Source organism: Lissotriton helveticus, chromosome 3_2 (genome assembly GCF_964261635.1).
Source record: "Lissotriton helveticus chromosome 3_2, aLisHel1.1, whole genome shotgun sequence".
NCBI lineage: Eukaryota > Metazoa > Chordata > Amphibia > Caudata > Salamandridae > Lissotriton > Lissotriton helveticus.
Genome location: NC_136062.1, coordinates 476314103 through 476335784, shown reverse-complemented (window position 1 = coordinate 476335784; position 21682 = coordinate 476314103). Strand labels below are relative to the sequence as shown.

Here is a 21682-nt window from a genome sequence, read left to right as displayed (position 1 = left end):
TTTGGAGTTACCACCCAGCTCAGCGCCGAAGAAACCTTCAAGACCGACCACTTCGACACAAATAGCACCTGCCCCAGAACTGATCGGACAGTCTGATCCGGCAACTTCGACTTTGAAGCTGAAATCAGTGTCAGAGCCCAGACAATCTGCGCCCACCAGCAAGTCCGGTCATGCATCGAGGGATTGTCGAACCAATACTTCACAAGGGGGGCACAAGGGGATACATTTGACATCGTACAACAGAGTCAGTGTCTCTGGGACACTTACAACACTGACCTGCCAGCGGATCCAGATCCCAACCTGTACCCTGCCTTACCTGACCATGCCCCTCCTGATGTTAACACGACCTAATTGGTATGGCTGCCTCCTTTCAGAAGGCGGATCTCCATACTAGACTATTAGCGGAGGATTTCCTTTTTGAGACCCTTTTCTCCGCCCACCGCTCCACTCCGCTTTTCCCATGCTTAAAGGCATGCTGCGTCACACCCCAAACATGTTCCACATCCCACTACGCTCCATAGTCATTACACCAAGGCTGGACAAAAAATAAAAGGCTACCCCAACTGACCCTCTCTTCTTCCGGGGACAGCTTTCATCCGACTCTATAGTAGTCACTACTGCCTGTGAAAGGGCCAACTCTCAGAGCACTGGTGATACCCTCCTCCAGATAAGGAGTAAGCAAATAGATGCTGCTGGTAGGAGGGTAGCTGCACAATTGGCCAACCAGTTGTGGATTGCCAATTCCATTGGGGTGCTTTCTTGATATGACCGTGCCCGACATTGTGGAACTCCTCCAATATCTCCCAGAGGAGCACAAGAAAATGGGCTATGAGATCGTCTCTGAAGGGTAACAGATCTCCTACACCACCATCAGCTGTGCCCTAGATGATGATGCTGCTGCTGGAGGGGTCAATACCAGTGTCCTTCTACCAGACCTGCATGGCTTTGTCTCTCTGATTTTAAACTGGAGGTCCAGCAAAATGTGCTCAATCTGCCCTTGGATGGGGTACATCTATTTGGATGCAGGTTGACACATTATTAGAAAAGCGAAAAGAGTAAGGCGGCTACTGAAACAGCTAAAGCAATGGGTGCCCTTCATGCCCCTACTTCTCCCAGCTCCTTTCGTCGCTCATCCTACCCTCCCCTGAAACCTCCTTGTCATACCAAAGATTACATTCTCTCAGGGCACTTCAACCTGGTCACTCTTCAGGATGTCATCCTGATACTTCAACAAGGCGACTTCATGGCCACACTTGACCTTAAGGACGCCTATTTCTACATTCCAATTCAATACATCGTCGGTACCTCAAATTTGTTTTAAGCTGATAGCATTACCAATTCAAGATGCTCCCTTTAGAAGTCACTACCGCACCCAGGGTCTTCACCAAGTGCCTCGCTTTGGTGGTCGCTCACCTCCACAGAGCGGGCATCCACGTCTTCCTCTATCTAGACGACTGGCTCATCAAGAGTGCCACTCGTCAGAAATACCACAAGCACACACAGGTCACCATCATCCTGCTTCATGAGTTAGGTTCTACTATCAACACTTCAAAATCCCACCTTCAACCCCTCCAGATTCAAATTTATCTGGGGGCAGTTCTCAACTCTGAAGTGGGTATGGCCTACCCAAAAGCCTCCAGTATAGTCTTTTTCAGACACCTATCCCTCTTTTCCACCAAGCCAACATGTCACACTCAGGACAGTTGCATATCTCTTCAGCATGATGGCCTCCTGTATAGCCATTGTACCTGATGCCAGGTCGCACATATGTCTATTACAGGAGTGCTTATCGCCCGAGTGGCCTCAAGCAGATGGTGAAAGGAACAACCTAGCGTTGGTGGACTGTCAAACTTATCACTCTGCAATGGTGGAACACCAACAACCTGTTACAGGGACCTCCTTTTCTCAATTCAGTTCTGCAGAAGGCCATCACAACGGATGCCTCCCTTATAGAGTGGGAGCGTGCACTCACTGGACCTGATTGACGGAAACCCAATTGCAGCGTTCTCCACATAAATAACCTGGAACTACTAGCTGTTCACTATGTGCTAAAAGCTTTCTTTACCCACCTAATTGGCGAGCTAGTCCACATCAAAATGAACAGCATGGCAGCCATATATTACCTTCAGAAGCAAGGGGGCACCAGATCTCCTCAGCTCACACACAAAATCATCTGTTAGAGGAATACATGGGAGTTGACAACAGCTTTGCCGATCTCCTCAGCAGTATGCAGCAACAAGTTTACGAGTGGGAACTCCATCCACAAGTCCTTCTAAAGTACTTCCAGCGTTGGGGAATGCTAGAGATAGGCCTCTTCTCCATAGCAGAAAACGCCAGATGCCTGAACTTCTCCTCCAGATTACTACACCCACAGTTCAGAGTCAATGCACTATGGATGAGTTGGTCAGAGAGGTTTGCTTACGCTTTTCGTCCTCTTCCACTACTTCCATTTGTGGTTCGAGGCTTTAGCAGAGATCTCACCTTCACCCTAGTACCTCCCACCTGGGCCCGCCAACCATGGTTCACGACCCTCTAAGAACTCTGTGGTTCCACACAGAAAACTCCGCAACAGACCCAGACCTTCTCACACACGCAACAGACCCAGACCTTCTCACGCAGAACCATGGAGAAGTCGGGCACCCGGATCCCAAGTTTCTCAACCTTGTGACCTGGTTAATGAAGTACTAGAGTTTGGATACCTTAATCTTATCTCCCCCCCCAAACCTCCCTCCCACCTCCCCCCCGAAAGCTTGGGCATTCTTAGAGGTACGCAGGCCTACTACTCATGCCAATTACACTGCAAAGTGGAAGAGATTGGTGTACTATTGTTGATCCAAACTTTGTTACCCACTAGCAGTCAATGTACAAGAAACGGCTACATATTTCACCTGCAAACGTGTGGTTTAGCTTTCACATCCATAGGATTATACTTGGTTGCTTATCTTCAGAACAGGCAACATGTTTCCCTCTTCAATGTTTTGGTCATTAAAGCCTTCATGGAAGCTCTTAAGAGTCATTCCTCCTCGGGTCCTGGTAGCTCCGACGTGGAAACTTTAAATTGTATTAACAAGACTTATTAGTCTTGTTATTAGTACCAGGCCTACATTTGAACCCCTCCAATCCTGCCCCCTTCCAGTTTCTGGCTTGGAAAGTATCGTTTCTAGTTGCCGTCACTTAACTTGGGCGTGTCAGTGGGCTTCAGGCACTAACCTTCGAAAAGCCTTTCTTCCAGATACACAAAGATGGGGTTGGCCTCCTTTTCAACCCCAAGTTCCCACCTTAATCTATCCATTGATCTCCCAGTGTTTTTTCTCTTAGCCTGACTCGTTGCAGAACGGGCTCTCCATACATTAAAGTTAAAATGAGCCCTCTTGTATTATATTGACAGACATAAGTCTGTTAGGAAAACCCAACAGCTTTTGTTGCTTTCTCTAAACCCCATGAAAGGAAAGCTTTCTAAATCAGTCATTGCTAGGTGGATTGTGAAATGCATCTAAACATGCTATGCCAAAGCCAAAGAACATTAGCTATCCCTCCTAGAGCCCCCTCTACTCTGGGAAAATGGAGCCCATTTGGCTTTGCTTGGGAACATTCCTATAGCTGACATCTGCATAGAAGCTACATGGACCACGCCACATAATTTTAAAAAGCATGATTGTTTCTGTGCTAGCCGCCAACATCCAGTGTTGGCCAGGCAGTTCTATGTACACTTTTTTGAAACCACTGCGATTTTCAGAAGCTCGCCACCGGTTTTCCGGGAGGGCTGCTTTACAGTCTATGCACAGCATGTGTATCTGCAGCCACAAATGCCTCAAATGGAAAATGTTACCCAGTAAGCATCTGTTTGTGGCATGAAGTGCAGTAAATACACATGAGCCCACCCACCTCCCCCGGAGACTGTGGTTATTGAAGTCATCTTTATATTTCAACTTGCTATTTCTTTGCATGGATATCTTTCTATACACCGCTTTGCTACACATTCCCCCCTCAATCGCCATGCTGGAAAACAAGCTTACAGTGGAGTTGATGTCCATGGGCATTACCAGCAAGAGAGGGAGTCATAGTACCTGGTGGCTTGAAAGACTCTTCGAAGAAAACAACTTGCTCATATCCGGGCCCCACACTAGATGTTATGATTATGCACAGCAACGCAGTCTACTGTACCATACGCCACAAACATATGCCTACTGGGTAAGTGACACTTCCCTTCTGGTGAAGACCCTATCTACCCGAAGATTCCTCAACTATCGGCTTGCTTCGAATATGTTATAGCAAAAGTTAATAAGATACCAAATTGCTTTTATGACTGCACATCTATATCTGTTTTTATGTCCACTTGCTTTGAAGGCTGGGGAAAATGGATGGAAACTGATGTTGCTACTCCAGGGTGGGCACTGTGTGGCTGCAGTGACTTCTGATGCCACTTCTGGCATAGATACAAAACCAGCACCCCCATACATGCGACGTGAGGGCTTCAAAGTTTTTGAGTATAGTCTGACATATGGCATTATATTCTGCAGGTGAGGAATCTGCAGATAGAGTATTGAAAAGAAAGTTCATTACTGCATGTAAGTAACTTTTTATCCAGTTGTGTGCAACAGAAGGCAGTGCCCAAGGATGCTTTTAGAAGACAGAGCAAGATACAATGCAAAAGATTCTTGTTTTAACCCTAGCTCCTTTCCATAAAACCAAGTAAAAAAGGAAATATACAAATGTATCAATGTAAATTAGATCAATTTTGAAGTGACTGGTATGGGCGGCATCAAATCTCTGAAAGGTATACTCTTGTGACACAACAATATTCTCATTTAAAATGTTTTGTTGACTTTGCAGGTTCGACCGAAGCCGGTGGTGCCGAATAACATCCCTATTGCCCCAGCTCCACCCCCTATGCTAGCCGCTCCCCAGCTTATTCAGCGGCCAGTGATGCTGACGACAAAGTTTACCCCTACCACTCAGAACTCTATCCATCCTGTCCGACTTGTAAACGGCCAGCCTGGAACCGTTGCCAAAACCTTCCCCACGGCGCAGCTCACCAGCATTGTGATTGCTGCTCCTGGAACCAGACTGGCAACCCCACAGAACCTACAGCTTAGCAGACCGAGCCCTGAGAAGCAGGTACAGTCTCCAGAAACTTTCCAAATAGTGTGGGAAATACACAGTGGGAGGAAGTTTGTGCTACTTAAGCATGCACAGCGAGAGGAGGTTTTTAACATACCATTATCTCAAGCACAGTCACAATGCAGCATATGAAACTTGCCATTGGGAATGAGTGAAAATGTTGTCATCTAAATAAGAAAAGCATTGTCATTTTTTAGTTTCTTTATTCAATGTCTGTCGAAAATTGGTACAAGTGCAGCAATTTACCAAAGGAGCAGCGCCTTGACACCCCTATATATGTTTGTTTGTCTTGTCTTCCTCTCTATTTACAGGTACTATCAGACCTTATCAGAGTCAGGTTAATATACCTAGACCCATATAGACCCTAAAAACATTGGGGGCGTCATCGCTTTTTCACTAGTTTTTTTAGTTCCTGAAGAAAGCCTACTTGACCCCTCCCAAGCAATCTAAAGGCTGAAACATGTCGACCTTCTTATGGACTGAAACTAGTGCGGAAGGCTCTTAACTCCCCTTCCTATGCACGCCCAAGATTTTAAATGAGCCTGAACCCAGACCAAATACATTTTCTCTTCACTCTGGCCATTCAAGCTGTTTTATCATAACGTTTTTTCACTCACATTGTAACCCGCCATCACTGATCACTACTGTACTAACCAGTGGTTTACCTCCGGGTGGAGGAAGCACAAAACTAACCCGATGATGATGCTGCCACGTACCTGAAACAAAGGTGGAGAACCAAGATATACCGCCATCCGAGCCTTGGCACGTGATTGAGGGTTTTTTATCGGTACCGCAAAACGAAGTAAATAATAAACCCTGGAGACCCAGGACAAGTGATCCGTTCCCCCTTTTGATTTTTTGAACTATGAAACTTGAAGACCACGCCACTATGAAAGTAGGCAGGGTTTTACAACAAAGGTTAGTGCACTTTTGCATTAGCGTAGAACGTGTGTGGCTGGAGCTACATGAAAGCTTAGCTAGTTTTGGGCTCGAGGATCCAAGAGGACCTCCAGTTGTGCCAGAGCCTGGCCTCTGGCTGAAACTTTCTTTGACCCGCCCACCTCTTGGTACAACATCTCAAACTGTGGGATACAAACAAGCGGGCTAGGCAGGTATTGGCTTTTATGGTGCAGACAATTATATTTTGTTTGTATTCATGTTTAACTCTAAATGTAAATAATAAAGATCACATATTGGTATATAATGCATGAAACTCTGCAATCCCTATGAAACCCAGTTTCTTAATTTCCTTATTACAGGCTACTTGTGACGTGCCTGGACGTCTGTAATAAAAGTTAAGACTTAGCCACTCAGGCATCATAATGCTTGCTATTGTAGCAAGCAACCAGATTAAAAGGAAGGTCACAGCATAATTAAAAGTGCTCGCTAAACAACAAAGTTGTAACTTGTTTTTAGGTCTCCGCCTGCGAAAGACTGCGCACATGCGCAGTCTCGCTGGGGAGACTTAATGGGATAGAGTGTCTCTAGCGAGGTTAAGCCCCGCCCCTCATCTCCATTGGCTGGCCTCCTAAACGGTGGCCAGCCATTGGAGAAGAGGTCCCAGTGACTTTCTTCTTTATTTTTAAGCCCAGTCCTTTTCAGAATGGTGGGCGTGTTTTTTATTTTCTTTCTCCCTTTAAGCCCTGTCTTTTTCCGACTGGTGGGCGTGTTTTGACTGTTTACTTCTTTCGATCTGTTTTTAGGTCTCGCGTGGCGGACACGGGCAGCAGAAACAGAGGGTAACTGCATAGAGAAACCCTGCTACTCCCACCCCCCAAGCCCCCTTATGTCACTTCCCTCGCAGTGTTCGGGGTAGCAGGGATGCGTCAGCGTCGCTGGGCCTCCTCCCCCTCTCCCCCTCCCCCTCCCCGCCCCCCCACCCCCCACCCCACCCCAATCCTGCAGCTGGCGAGCTCCGATTCACACACTCTTACTGGGACTCCGAATGTGCAGGCTTATCAGTGATGATGCTTGCAGACACATATGTGTTTCAGGTGATGTGGATTTTTTGGCTAACATGGAAAAAAAAACATGGGAAACCTCCTTGCCCCCACTGGAAAAGGTGTCCTGAGCACAGAGATGTGCAGCCAGTCATGCCCAGTTTTAACTAAAGGCCACCATGCAGGGAGACCGCCATCTTGTGTAACCATGCACATGGTGGGCCGTTAGATTCTCTCCATTCTCCCTTGCAATTAAACATGTGCATGTGCTGTCACAGAAGGGAATCAGAGTAATGGGGAACTGGACAGGCTACATCAGGGAGACCAGAAGAGGATCTCCCCAAAGGAGTGTGGATAAAAGCGCCTTATATGAACTCTGCCGTCAACAGTAATGCCATACCCTGAGTTGTGGGGTCAGCAAATACCCACCCTCCTGGCGTGTGAAGGAGCACTTTGTGTATACCTCTTGTTAGCAGACCCTGCTCGGCTGATGAACGAAAAATTGTTCAGTTTTAGAGAACCTTCTTTGGACTTATAGATTTTTCGAGTTCACTGAAAACAAAGGGCGGCAAATCAGAAAAAAACGTACATGGCAGAGTGGTACAGATTTTCCAACAAGTACAGAGAACTTTAGTCACACTTGTGATAAAGGCACAAAGGTCAAATGGGTGCGAAAGTCCAGAAGTATGTACGAAAGGCAATGTCAAGGTAGCAGTGTGGAAAATTAATAGTGCTTGCTGCGCTCCATATCACAGCTTATTCAGCAGGTCCACTTCAAATGCTTTCCCGAAATTGAGGATATGTAATGAGGCATTTCAATATGAAAATGATTCTTGAAGTTACGGTAAAACGGAGCCTTACAATTTTGCCATGTGTATCTTTTCTCCGATTCACATGCTGTGCATTATTCCACCATCTAGATTTTTGGTCCACAATTGTCCCCGGTTTCTTATTGTTTCTTTTTTTCCTCTCTTTCGGTGTCAACGAATAGGTGAATGCAATTCCCATCTAACAGATGTAAGCCCAGCGTGTGATAGTCATCTTCAGATTCTTTTTTCCACCATTGGATTTCAGCGCAATCCACAGCTCTGGGATTGGGATAGAGATAGCCGCAATTGCTGGAGATGGCAAGTAAACGGCCGTGAAAAACACTGAAAAAGGCGAAAATCATCAACTACAGTGAATGACGTAGGAAAGGAGAAAACATTGAAAAACAGAGGAACCAAGTCTTTTCACTTGGGTTAGGACAGCGTTCGTTGGGGAATATTTTATTCAGGTGTGGTACTATTCCCCTGCGTCGTCCTCCAACGATAAGAATGAAAGGAAAACACCCTTGTTCAGTTTGGTCCCTCTGTCTTTTTAAGTTAGCTCATGACAGACTAAGGGCCTGATTTAGATCTCAGCGGACGGGTTACTCAGTCGCAACGGTGACGGATGTCCCGTCTGTCGAAATATAAATTCCATTAGATCCAATGGGATTGATATTTCTTTGGACGAGATATCTGTCACTTGTATGACGGAGTAACAAGTCCACCGAGATCTAAATCAGGCCTTTAGTTTGCAATTTCTGCCTGCTCAAAGACCAAAAGTCTCGAGAATGCGAGTCATTCCTCCCAAGAACCCTAAAAGTCAGGGAAAAACAGATGGCGACCAATTATGTGTGATGCAGTCGAATCTAGACTGCTTTAAGCTCTAGGTACTATCAGACAAGGAGAATATTGTTTGAGAAATGGAGCCAGCAAAGGAAGAACAGGGCTCTTACCCAAAGATATGGCGTACAGTGTTTGAAAGTGAAGAACTGGCAAAAGAGATACCGAAATTTACAGAACTGCGGCTGAAAGCATGTATGCTCACTGGGTCGCAGAAGAACGGAGGCGAAGGTTTTGGCCTTGAAGATCCAGAAACGATCTTTGACCCTGAAACACTCTGCACTCAAAGAAAAGACAAAAGCAAAGGAGCCCCATGGATTAAAACCGAAACATCGGTTTAAAGCTGAGATGACAGTTTTAATACAAAAGAAAAAAATGATTATCGAATCCTTCAAATATTTCAGAATTATAGTGAAGCCAGTAGAGAGTAGGACAGAAGTAGAGTCTGAACCCCCATTAACTCCAGAGGAACAGGAGGAATCTTATATTGAGGAGATGAAAAATGGCCATCCCTTCATAGTCACCAAAAGGTGATGAGGACATATGGCCGTACTAAGAACCCGCCAGAGAATTATAACACATAAGCAAAGACAGTAATTCAGGAGGGCAAGACCATCTTAAACGTCTATCCTAGTTTTGAAGAGATTTTTCCAGAGACCTGATATACTCAGTATCTGCTTATTAATACTTTTATTCTATTCCTTAAAGTGAATTGAGGTGAGTTTAGACACTCATATAAGGGTTCGGCCAACAACACCTCTTGGGTATCAAGTATGATCTCAAATGAGTGTATCAAACCCATATTTAATATAATGCAAAGGTCCAAGGAAAAGACAGTACTAAGTACAGTCTTTTCCTTGGGCTTTTGAATTGTATTTAACAGGGGTTTGATACACTCATTTGAGTATTTGTCTATCTTAATTTCACCTTGGATGCTGCTGATACAGTCAGCAGGCGGATGTCCACAGACACAATCTTGAGAGCACATGCCTGTCGGAGTGTATCTGGCTTCAGACCGGAGGTCAAAGCCTCAATTATAAATATGCCCTGCACTGGGGAGAGTCTGTTTGGACGACTCACACCAGCACATGAAAAAGCGTTAGTTGTGGCTCTCTCAAGAGAAGCCCTCATCCAAACAGGAAAATGATGGGAAAAAAGGGAATCAGCCGCTCAACAGCAGGCGCAGAGACTGAGGGAGTGAGATTTCAAGGGCAAGGTACCCCATGACACTACCCAGCACAAATGCAGCACTTCTTTCAAGACAATGCAAGGGCAAAAGATTAGGACACAGGGGAGTCGGCCATGCCCAACAAGTGCTCAACGTCTGACATCTGCAGGGGTCAGACTTGGAGCTTTCAACCAGGAGTAGAGGAAACATGGATGGTGAAGATTGTATTGAGTTAGACAGAATACAAGCTAACATTAAGTTTAACCCCTTCTATGCTAATGACAAGGTCAGCTCGTCATGAAGTACCACTGGACCTGTGCTTATGATGAGTTGACCTTGTCATGAACACAGGGAAATATTTATCTTCAGCGCAGGAGAAAAATACCCTGTAGCATTGAAGGTGTTAAGAAGAGGAATTGGGCCTTTTAAGACGGGACCTACTATTAAAGGGGGCGATTGAGAAGGTATCAAGAGAGGACAGAACAAGGGAATGTGCTCACTCTTCTTCTTCCCTAAACTGGAGATCCATGATAGCCTAGACTTTCTTGAACAAATTCATCAGGACATAAACGTTCAGGATGACAACAAAGTAGGAAGTCATTCCTTTGCTGAATGAAGGGCCATGGTCACCATAGACTTCAAGGACACCTATTTCCACATTCTGATGAACATCAGACACAAGACGTTCATTAAGTCTGTGGTAAACTACTCGTATAACCAAGTCAAAGTGTTACGCTTTTGGATGAAGTCAGCACAAAGACTATTAAAGTGCCTTGCAGTAATAGCAGCTTCTTCGGGAAGACAGAGGATACACATGTACCCCTTCCTAGACGATTGGTTATTAAAGGTAAACTTGCAGTGTCAATGCCAAAAGAGTAGAGTTGATGGAAACAGTCCATAAACTGGGATTTTTATATATCTGATGTAATCCTTGACCCTCTTCATGAAGAAAAAGCTATTTCTGAGGGTGGAGTAAGATTTGGTGATGGAAAAAATGCCCAATTCAAAAGAGTGATAACAGTGAAAGAGTATGTCAAACACACAAAAGGTGATGGGAGTATACTTGCAATTAGTCTAACCTCTGGAAATCGTTTGGGGTAGCATCCCAACCCATCTTTGTTTGGCCCACCATTCCACCCTAGATTAGGCCCAGCCATAAACCAATCATTCTTGGTCCTGCTTCAATAGGAATAGTCCAGCCCGAACTTGTGTTCTTAATGTTACAGTAAGTTCATCTGTATTATAAAAGACATCTTTGATTTTTGAGAACGGTGATCCATCTAACCCAATTAACAAGACTTGCTATGAGATCTAGCCTTGATTGGCGGATGAGATAATGGCCACTGGGAGGATCAAGTGGTTGTTCCAGCTGAAGTACAGTAGGAGCTAGTATTTAGTATTGTACAACATGGATAGGGAGACCCTTTAAACAGCCATCCCTTTCAATGACCATTACCACAGGTGCATCCCATAGACAAAAGCTAGAAACTGGGGGCCAGTGGAGCCCGTAGGAAGAAGTAAAACCCATAAATGTGCAAGAAGGTATTGGGCTTTGAAGGCTTTACACAAACATACCGAGGAGAAGACTCTGCAAATTCAAATGATAGCACACCAGCAGTGTTCTACCTGTACAAGTAGGGGTGAACCCGGTCATAGATATTATCCAAGCTAGGGCAGGACATCTGGAGATGGGCCATTCAGAGTAGGAATGTAATAAAATTGCTAGACCTTCCATGGCAACAAAACGTAGAAGTATGCTGATTAAGCATGTAAGAGGAGGTTTGCTCAAGTGGGCACTAGATCAAAATGGGGATGCCACAATAAGACTGGTACTGATGGACACTTCTGACTGCAGATTTCTCCCCTTAGAATATTGCTCCAGGTGTCTGACTGGATCTGGTGGTTTTTCATAGCTAGGTTACCACGTGCGACTAGGTGGAGCCATGTGGCTCTGCGTTTCTTCCATACTGCTTTGGATGTTATGGAGCAGTGCCAGATAGTAGTGCCATCCTTCAGTTAACATCGCTGCCTTTCTTTGTGTGCCCTTCAACACAGATCCAGCGTTTCACTCCTTAATTGTTTGTTTTCTTATAACTTGCAAAACTTCACTGTTGCTCGGGAAGTCCAAATGAAAGTCTAAGAAGGCAAAGCAAGATTCACCCCCAGGCCGTCACTCAGACTCCAAGGGGAAGGTGTCTAGATGAGTCACTCTCCATTGAGGTCGCCGGGCTCTGAATTGATTCCTTTGATAATCCTGAAGCACCCTGTGTCATCGTCGACTCTACTTTACATTGAGGTCTTCAAAGACGCTACGTTGCAGATATTCAGTGTTTGTCTGGCTGTCTCCGTTACGCCTTGTATCCCCAAGGAACCACAGGAGCCTACAGTGTGATTTCCTTTGAAAGGCCCTCCCACGGTGCTGTCTGGTTACCCCTTAGGACCCACTAACAGTCCCTTACCAACTCCAGCACAGTTCAGCTCTATGATCAGGACTGATGCCAACATTGCCTGTGCCTGACGATATCCCAGCGCCAACGCCTTTGTCAGATCAAGAACTAATGTTTTCCTGACCTATACTATGCTAACACAACAAAATGACAAAAGCCTAACTAAAGGTGCAGAATAAGGCAGTCACTTACATTGAAGGTAGCCAGTCACTGTAGTGGGCTGAGCCATAGCCCCATGTTGTGTGCTGTAATGGGTGGAAGAAAAATGGGAATACCACAAACACAGACCAATGGATGAAGAAGGCTGGCTGAAAGCACCTATGTGTATATGGAGTACAGAGAAGTTTAGTAAAATCAAAAGGCCTTGGTCACGCTAGACGTAAAACTTCAGAGGGAGTCTGGAAAAATCACCACCTCCCCTTGCCTCATAAAATAAAAGACCTTCCTAAATGTTTCCATCCCCATCAACTTCACAGATTTTTTTCCATCATCCTATGCGCTCCAGTCAAAACAAGCCATCCCACCGTGCAGTTCTGTTTACAGCCTGTTGAAATGCAATACCTTTTGTACAATAAAAATGTATTCTCTTTAAAGCTGTCTGATGGTGCCTGGAGATAGGCTTGCACCACATCAAATATAGTGCATCTTTCAAAATTCAAACAAAGCATACAGAGCTTTCGGTTAGGCATATCTTGTCACCATGGCAGAATCACCTTCAGGATGTTCTAGGACTCCATCCTTTAAGGAACCCAAAACGTCCTCGCACAAATTACCAACTGGAGCTAGATACTGCTCAATAGCTTACCCTGAGCTCTCAAGATAGTATGGTCCTCGTTCATCTGGGCAGCAGGCTTTCCGACCATGCACCAAATAATCTGTTCCCACTGACGAATAAGGGTCAATTTTCAAAGAAATGTAAAATCCACAGCACTGTCTGGCTCTAGACAGATTTGTGCCAATGCAAGGAAACTTTTGGTCTTTATTACTAACCAGTCGCCATGAAGAGTTTAGGTAATTTTCAAAAGACCTCAGTGTGTTCTTAAAAACTGATGATTCTGACCATCTTAGGTGGAACTCCTTGAAGACATACATGAAAAGGGTCAAAAGGGCAGAACTCTGAAATTAAAAGGTTATGTACTTGTAGTTACAGTTTTGAGGTAAAATATTTGACTGGAGTCACATGCTGTATATTAGTCCCGCATCTAATGTTCTGGTCCAGAATAGTTTTTCTTCTGCATTTAAGTGTCGATCAGTAGGTGGTTAGTGCGATCTCCAGCGAAACCCAGCAGTGCTGAGCCGGTCACCACCTTCAGCTCCGGGTGAGGTGGGATTGTGGCCTTCACAGGACAAATTAAAGTCAATCAGCCACCACTGCAGATCCTGAGCTGCTGCCCGCATGAGTACACCCCGCTCCGACACAGGATCTGAATCAAAAAGATAATTAAGCCTTTGCTGACAGCAGTGATCACGTAGGGTTGTATGTTGGAACCACACAAGCCATTACAATGCATGGCTTTACAACGTGGTCTTAACAATGATGCATCTATACCACAGCATTGCTTTACCACGCAAGTCTTTACAAGGAACAACAACTTGCTGTGGGGGAAGCCGATGGACTTTGGAGAGGTATAAATAGTGGGAGAGTAGGGCCTGCTTTCTATGGTCACCCCCACTTTTTGCTTTGCTTTACTGGTTTTCGACTTAAATGTGGCTGTGGGCCTGCTAATCAGACCCACAGCCCAGATGCACTCTCTCTAAATTTAAACCATGTACTCTAGGTACATCCACAATTGGGAATTGGTTCACCTTATCAGCCCCTGTACAAGTGCACCATAGGTGCCCAGGGCATAGGTGTAACCAAGGCCTACCAGGGGCTGCAGCATGTATTATGCCACCCCTGGCTGGCCACTCAAACTGACACAACTGGCTGATCACTCAGCTGGGGCAAGGTCGTGTAATCACCCCTTGCTTAGGTATAGTATTCCTATATCTACCCTTATCTATATAGGCACACAGTAACCTATAAGTCACTCCTATGGCAGGCCTTAACAATCCTGGAGGCAGAGTGCTTGGTTATGTGTTAAATGGTGCTCTAGCATGAGCTGAGCCTGTCTGCAGCTTTCGGAACCATGTCCTTGTAGCTGTACTATGATATCGCCATACCATATACTCTTAAGTGCATTATGCCAACTCTGGTTTGGCTTTATCAAAACATGTCGTGTAAGGTGTCATGCGCTTTGGAATACTACCCCCTCGCCAATTCTGGCGACAGGGGTAGCATTCCACCCTTCTAGAGGGAGAAGACATGTTAGTGCTGACTATCCCGGTTAAAGTTAACCAGAGCCCCAGCGTCACAAAATGGACGCTGCTGCCACAGACCCAAGTCTGACCTCCTGCTGCTGGGAGTCCTTCCAGTCACGGAGGTTTGGACAATAGGTTTCCTGCCTGGAGAGGTGCGAGTACCATCCCAGACAGGACTTTGTGTATTGGGACAGGGAGGGCTGAATACATTGAGACACTTCCTGACGCACACTAGGTGCTTCATGCATACCCCAGTTCAAACAGGTTGCTGGGACACTCCAGTCCCAGCTCTGGCTCGAAACTGGACAAAGGAAAGGGGGTGTAACCACCCCCCTTCCTGGTCCCACCCACAGGAGGGACCTAGAAAGTAATCCAGCCCCTTTTAGCTGTATAAAGGTAGGAGCTGAGTCCTGAAACTTTAGATTTGATCCCGAACTGAAACTTGAAACAAAACTCTGGACCTTCGACGTTCTGCTGAAGACTGAAGAATCTCCCTTGTGGCCAAGGAGTGACCACCCTAGGCAACCAGGCACCATCCAGCAAATCAACGGCTTGCTTTGTAGACGTTCCCGCCTAAACCCGAGCACAGAGCCTTACAAGACCCAGACTTCCAGACCTCTCTGAGCCTTTCTTCACGACAGCAGCATAGCTGAGATACGTGGAGGCGACGAGACACGTGGGACAGGACGTCTTGGAAAGCCTGCAACTTGCTAACTGTGCAGCTCCAGAGGCATCCTCGAAGCTGGGGACTGAGAATCCCCGAATCCGAGCTCCACCTGCACCGAAGATCAGCCCTCCACACTCCACGAGTTCTGCGTGGGGCCCTTCTGCTTGTGTTCTGCTCGACGCGTTGTCCGGTTGCTGGCCCGTTGGCTAGTAGCCTCTGTGACGACAATCCTTTTGAATCACCTCGGTGGTCTGGTTGCTCCAGACTGGCCCTTGCCTCCCTGCAAAGGTGAGGCACCTCAGACCTTGCTGGTCTGCACCAGAAGCCTTCTTTGAATCCTGCGTGGGTTGCCTTTGCCAAGGTTTGTTGACTCCAATCCGGCAGTCGACCCCTCCATCTGCGAGAACCTTCGTGGGACAGCTCGCCTCCAGCACCTGGTTGTCCTCGACGCCTCCTGGTCCGTGTGGCTGAAGAGACAAGCTTCACGACAGCACCTGATTGCTCCTCGACGTTGTCTGGTTCCTTCCTGGTTCCACCCGGTCACTGGCTAGTGACCCAGACTCTGTCCCCTCTGCTCTCAGACCCTCTTCATCCTCGATCCACCCTTGGATCCACCCGGACATCTTCCTCCTGGTCGCCTGCAGCATCTTTCTCCAGGTCTCCATAGGCTCCAACGACGAAACCCGACACATCTTCACACCTATGCACCCGCCGTCCGTGGATGAGGTAACGCGAGTACTTCGGTGCTCCCAAGGGTATTGACTATCCAAGTGTCGAGGTTTTTTTAGTTGTTTCCTCCTAGCTAAACCGGAAGTGTCCTAAATCCTTCTTTTTTTAACTTCTAAGTTCCCATTGACTCCTGCGTGTGTGTAAAGACACTGCACGAGCCGCCTGTGAGCCTCCTACTCCTAACCTAAGGTTCAGATAGTGTAGCCCCAGCGATTCCCTAGGCCCTAGGCCTTTCCTTTTCTCATGACCTGGTACTTATACCACTTTCTTAGTATATGGTTTGCTTCGCCCCTAGGGCCTAACCGTAAATTGTGCAACTTAACGTATTCTGACTAAATATCTTGTTATGTGCTTTTGCCTCGGATCTCATAAAGAGAGGAGTGTGTTAGTAAATAAATACATATATATTTTATATATATCCTGTGTGGTGTCCTTTCATTTGATGTTCAAGGGGTTACATATGGTAAAACAGCTGGCTTTACACGCCCTCAAGAATCTTTTAGCCTAAGACTGTTCTGTCCATGCTACCACTAGGATAGCTGGTCTAGAAGGTTGACTTACAACCATCACCATAAGGGTTGTTTGGACTTGTGCAAGGTGTTCACTAGAATAGTGAACATCATATGCCAGGCCAACTTCTCACATAAATTATTATTCCAATTCTAGCCTGCATAACAGTAGGGAAAGCGTTGCACTCTGAACTACAACACTGCATTCCCTATGGCAAGTCATTGTAAAGACTTGCGTGGTAAAGGAATGCAGTGGTAAACACACGTCCTTGTAGAGACTGTGCTGTAAATCCATGCATGGGTCCGACGGCATTGTAAGTACTGTGACCCTCGTACAGAGGTACTAGGCTACAGATATGCTGTTAGGTGATTGTAAGAAACTGGGTTTCTGGTGCAGTAGTCACCCCACTTTTTGCCTGGTTTTTGATGCAACTTTGGAGTGCACTGGGTTCCTGCTAACCAGGTCCCCAGTAGCAGTGTTCTTCCCCCAAAACAAGAGAACCTGAGGTGGGAGTGCACTGTCATTTACCAACAGCACATTTGTCACTAAACTGGCCAAAATTGTTCCCAATAATATGCACTTTTACTTATAAATCTATATAGTGTATAAACAATATGGAAATTGGGTTTCAGCAAACATTTATCATTTGTACTTTACCAAGTAAAGTGCTGTGATTTGTTTCCCTGCTATTAAAACAATTTATCACTCATAATTACAGAACAAGGGCTTTCATAATTACTGAAATGTATTTTGAAATGTTTGTACAGTTCACTTGTTAGCTCTTTAAATGTGTGCTAGAATGTGTACAGCCTTTCAGCTCACACTTTTTGTACAGCACGTTTGTTGAACAGTTCACATTACAAAATCCTCGAACTTTGCATTCGGATAAAATAATTGTAGATGTAAACTGACTTTTGACCTCTGTCTCTGAACACAGAATAAATCAGACAAGATAAAAACAAGATTTAAAGGCATCTTTAATGCTCCTTTACTTAGTGAGAGAACAGAACAACTGTCTGCCTGCTCACCAGAAGGGACGAGTAGGCCCTAAATATAGCTGTTCCTGATAAAATCTGACTCGTCACAGCGAGTGGGCGAGATTTGTCGAAGCCTAACATTTCTTTGGATGTTCATACCTTTGATAACCTAAATTATTGCATGCATGCATTGGTAAAGATAAATACGGTCTTATAAACAAAATAGGATTTCTAGTAATGGAATCTAAAGCCCAGGGTCTAAGCTTCAGTCTCGAAAAAATAAAAAGCAACTAGTCTCGCACTGGCGACCAGTCTTTTGGTTTGTCATTGTTGTAACACATTGTTGATGGTGCCAAGTAGATTGCACAGGACCAGTATTTACTTTTCACCATATGTGGAACATTTACTTCACAACACAAACCTACAAACATTTTTTTAAATGGGAGAAATTTACAGGGCAGAAAAATGTTCTGCAAAAATGTTCCTCATAAGGAACTTTTATCTGCACTTTAAATTTCTCCTACTTAAAAAATAATAAGGCTGTATTTTTCAGTTCTAAATATGGCAGCGTGTCTACCAACCTCTGGAAGCAAGATACCTGCTGTGTGTACATGCTACACTTTGAAATGGGAAAAAATTCAACTGAAGAGTTCACTTTGTTTATATTCATTACATAAAACTCATTATTTTATTTTTCTCCCATGTTAAATTGTCTTAACAGACAGCAGTCGTTTTACTCCCAGTGTCAAGTAGACATGGTGCCATATTTAGAACAGGAAAATAGTAATTTGTATAAATGTGAGGAATTTAAAGTGAAGAAACAGGCTTCATAAAAATTTAGGACTTAATTGGCTCAATTTAAAGTAGATAAAAACATTTTTCCTCACTTTAGATTTCTCCCATTTAAAAGATTATGACTGATTTGTTCAGTTATAAATACGGCACTGTGTCTACCAGCCACTGGGAGCAAGATTCTTGGTGTGTGGTGTGTGCAGCACTTTGAAAAGGGAGAGCATTAAAATGAAGAGTTAACTTAATCACTAAGTTAACTTTTATTTACATTTTTTATTTTATTTTTTTTCGTTTTGTTCTCCTGTTCTAATTTTGAGTTGCGAACGACTTTTATTTAAAAGTTAAAAGTCCTCAGTGCTTCAGTTCACAACCTCAGTGAGCCACCTGGGTCATAAATATGAGTGAGCACTGCTCATCATCAAACACTGCTATCTGTAGCCTGATAATCTTGTGAAATAAACATAGCCTTTCCTTTCATTTAAAAAGTAAAACGCAATGCTTATTTATTGCAGTTGTTCGTTAAAAATTAGCTCAAGACTAGGAGGTACCCCTGGATACCCTGTTGGGTGATCAGGTGCTCTTTATAAATCCCGATTGATTTATTGAATGTATCTACGAGCTACTGGTAGCTCGGGATCAACTGATTGGAGACACCTCCATTAGGTGTTTTTCAGAACGATTGCAGTCTCTGATAATCTATACTCTAGAAGAAGGTAAACAATACAATGATCCTGTGCCACTAAAGACTAGCTATGGTGGCAGTTTGATGAACTCAATCCAATCTGAAAGACATTGCACTGCTGCAGCATTACAAAAAACCATAGGTCTGTATTCGCTCCCCTCTTAGTCAATGTTTAGTCTTTTCCGCAACAGTATGTTATGGTTGTGTATTAGAATGTTCAAAGTGCTTCACTCATTAACTTATTTCTTTCTTTCAGACCATTAAATCACCTGTGGAAGCAACAGAAAAGCATGTGGAGAATAGTACGACGGTTCAACCTGCTCCCAAGCCAAAACGGGAAGAAAACCCTCAGGTACCTCAGTAGATCGCGCTCGTTTCCCCTTTGCTGTTTCCCCCCCTTTGCTGTTGTGCGACTTACACGGAATGTTTCGGTTTATGTTAAGGCATGTATGGTCTTATGCTGGCCTTGACTGGCTCTTTTTCCTGTGGCTGCTGTTTGTGTAGGCTTACACTAGATGTATTTCAGATCCTAATGAGATTAGTGACCGTTATCCTTTGTGCAAGGTTTGAACAACGGAGGCTGTCTATAGTCTAACCTTTTACGCATCTGAGTTCTAATGTTACTAATCACGGATCTGGATTTTCTAATTTTGATGTAATTCATAAGGCCACAAGTCGATGAACAAACAATAATTTCGGTATTAGTGCAACTATTCAATTGAATTGTATCCATGAATCGAAATTTGCCTAGGTTAGTGACGGTAAGTTTCAATTCTATTAAGGACACGGAGGCGAGGATTATGCTTTTCTCTCTTCGCTGTTTATTAACACAAACTCACATAGCAGCCAGAAAAGCATCAAACTTGGAAAAAAACTTCTCTTATATCCCAAACACAGGGATATTTAGCAAAAAACAAGATAACGATATCCTCTTAGAACTACAATATCCATCAGTCCAACATGCGGTAGTCCTTCTATAGTGTCCATAATCCTAGGAAGGGCGTCCATCTTGTGAACTCCTCCTCTTTCTTCGCGCGAGTCACGCCAAAGTCTCAACGATCCTGCTTTGCACCATCGTTACCTGGCGGGAAAACACAACAGTGTGAGCGTTGTCAGACCCGCCAAAGTCCGAAGGCAAAGCATAAAGTGAACTATCAACAATCATTAAAATGCAAGCAACAGAGAACAGTTCCTCATCGACTCAAATTCAGCAAAAAAAGGGTTACTTACATCAGTACGGGGGGGGGGATCTCCGCAGGAGGTATGGGTGGGATAATCCTCGCCTCCGTGTCCTTAATAGAATTGAAACTTACCGTCACTAACCTAGGCAAATTTCGATTCTATGTCAGGACCGGAGGCTTCGGATTATGCTTGTTCAAAGCTTATTGACCACCAAACTCGCAATATCCACCACCGGTTTGAAATAGAACCTTTTGAAGGTGGAATCTGAGGACCAATCCGCAGCTCGCATCAGGTCCTCTAAACGGGCCCCCAGGGCAAATGCTTTTGAGGCCATGGCTCCTCTAGCTGAATGAGCTCCGAATTTTTTAGTATCGATACCAGCTTCTTGTAAGACCCACCGCACCCAACGGGCTATAGTGGGGGAAGATACAGCCTTGTGCGGCTTCCTTAGCGCAATCAGGAGCTGTCGTTCGCCCGGCGGGCGAAGTTCCATCGTAACATCCTCATACGTCCGCAGACACTGCACTACACACAACTTGGGTACGTCCGCAAAGGCCGGATAAGATATAGTCCGTGTAGCGGACTTTGTGCAGCGGCCTACGGTAAAGGTAACCCCATCAGGGGAAAACACTCTCGCCGAGACATCCAAAGCGCGCACATCAGAGACCCTGCGACACGACACCAAACATAGGAGCATAGCCAGCTTGGCCGACAACTCTTTTAAAGAAAGGTACTTGTTAGGTTGCCAAGAAAGAAAAAGGTTCAGCACCACATTGACGTCCCAAAGGACAGAATACCGCGGCTCCGGAGGTAGAGAAAGCCGCACTCCCCTAAGGAGTCTACAGACAAGTGGGTGTTCACCGACCGCCGCTCCATCCAACTGTTCATGAGCCGCTGAGATCGCCGACCGTATCGTGTTGATTGTCCGGTAGGCTAAACCGGCGGTTGCCAACTCCGCCAGGAAATTCAGGATGGGAACGACGCCTGCGACCATGGGATCCAAGTCCCGTCGAAGACACCAACGAACCCACCTGGTCCAAGCCGATCTATACCTCTTTGCGGTACTCCCTGCCCAGGCTTTGGATAAAAGGTGTTCAGCCGACTCCGAAAGGCCTGGGAGCGACCAACGTCTCCGGAAAGCCTCCATGCCATGAGGCGGAGAGAACCCTGCGTGAGGAGGTGATGAGGGTTCCCGTCCGGATTGAGGAGAAGACGAGGAAGCAGGGGGAGTAGGATTGGAGAATCCCAAGAAAGTTCCAGAAGAACTGGAAACCAAACTTGCGATCTCCACACGGGCGTCACCATCACCACTTCCGCCATCTGCCGGCGGAGTTGGGCCGCCGCCCGCACTACCATGGAAAAGGGCGGAAAGGCATACGGCCGTTCCTGACTCCAATCCTGGAGGAACGCATCCGTTGCTTCCGCCAGAGGGTCCGGCCTCCAGCTGAAAAATCTCGGTAGCTGGAAGTCCAGTCGGGACGCAAACAGGTCCACTGAAAAAGGCCCCCATCTCTTCA

The 21682-nt window shown here is 45.4% G+C and overlaps 1 protein-coding gene across 3 annotated transcripts in view; it reads left to right on the top strand.

Moving 5' to 3' along the window:
• Positions 1-21682, top strand: part of PHF21A (PHD finger protein 21A) — a 419360-nt gene that overhangs the window by 213724 nt on the left and 183954 nt on the right. For all 3 annotated transcript variants that reach the window (XM_078684392.1, XM_078684393.1, XM_078684391.1), the window contains 2 exons: positions 4834-5118; positions 19240-19335. In XM_078684392.1, coding sequence (XP_078540518.1) covers positions 4834-5118; positions 19240-19335 — 381 coding nt within the window. The remainder of the gene's footprint in view (positions 1-4833; positions 5119-19239; positions 19336-21682) is intronic.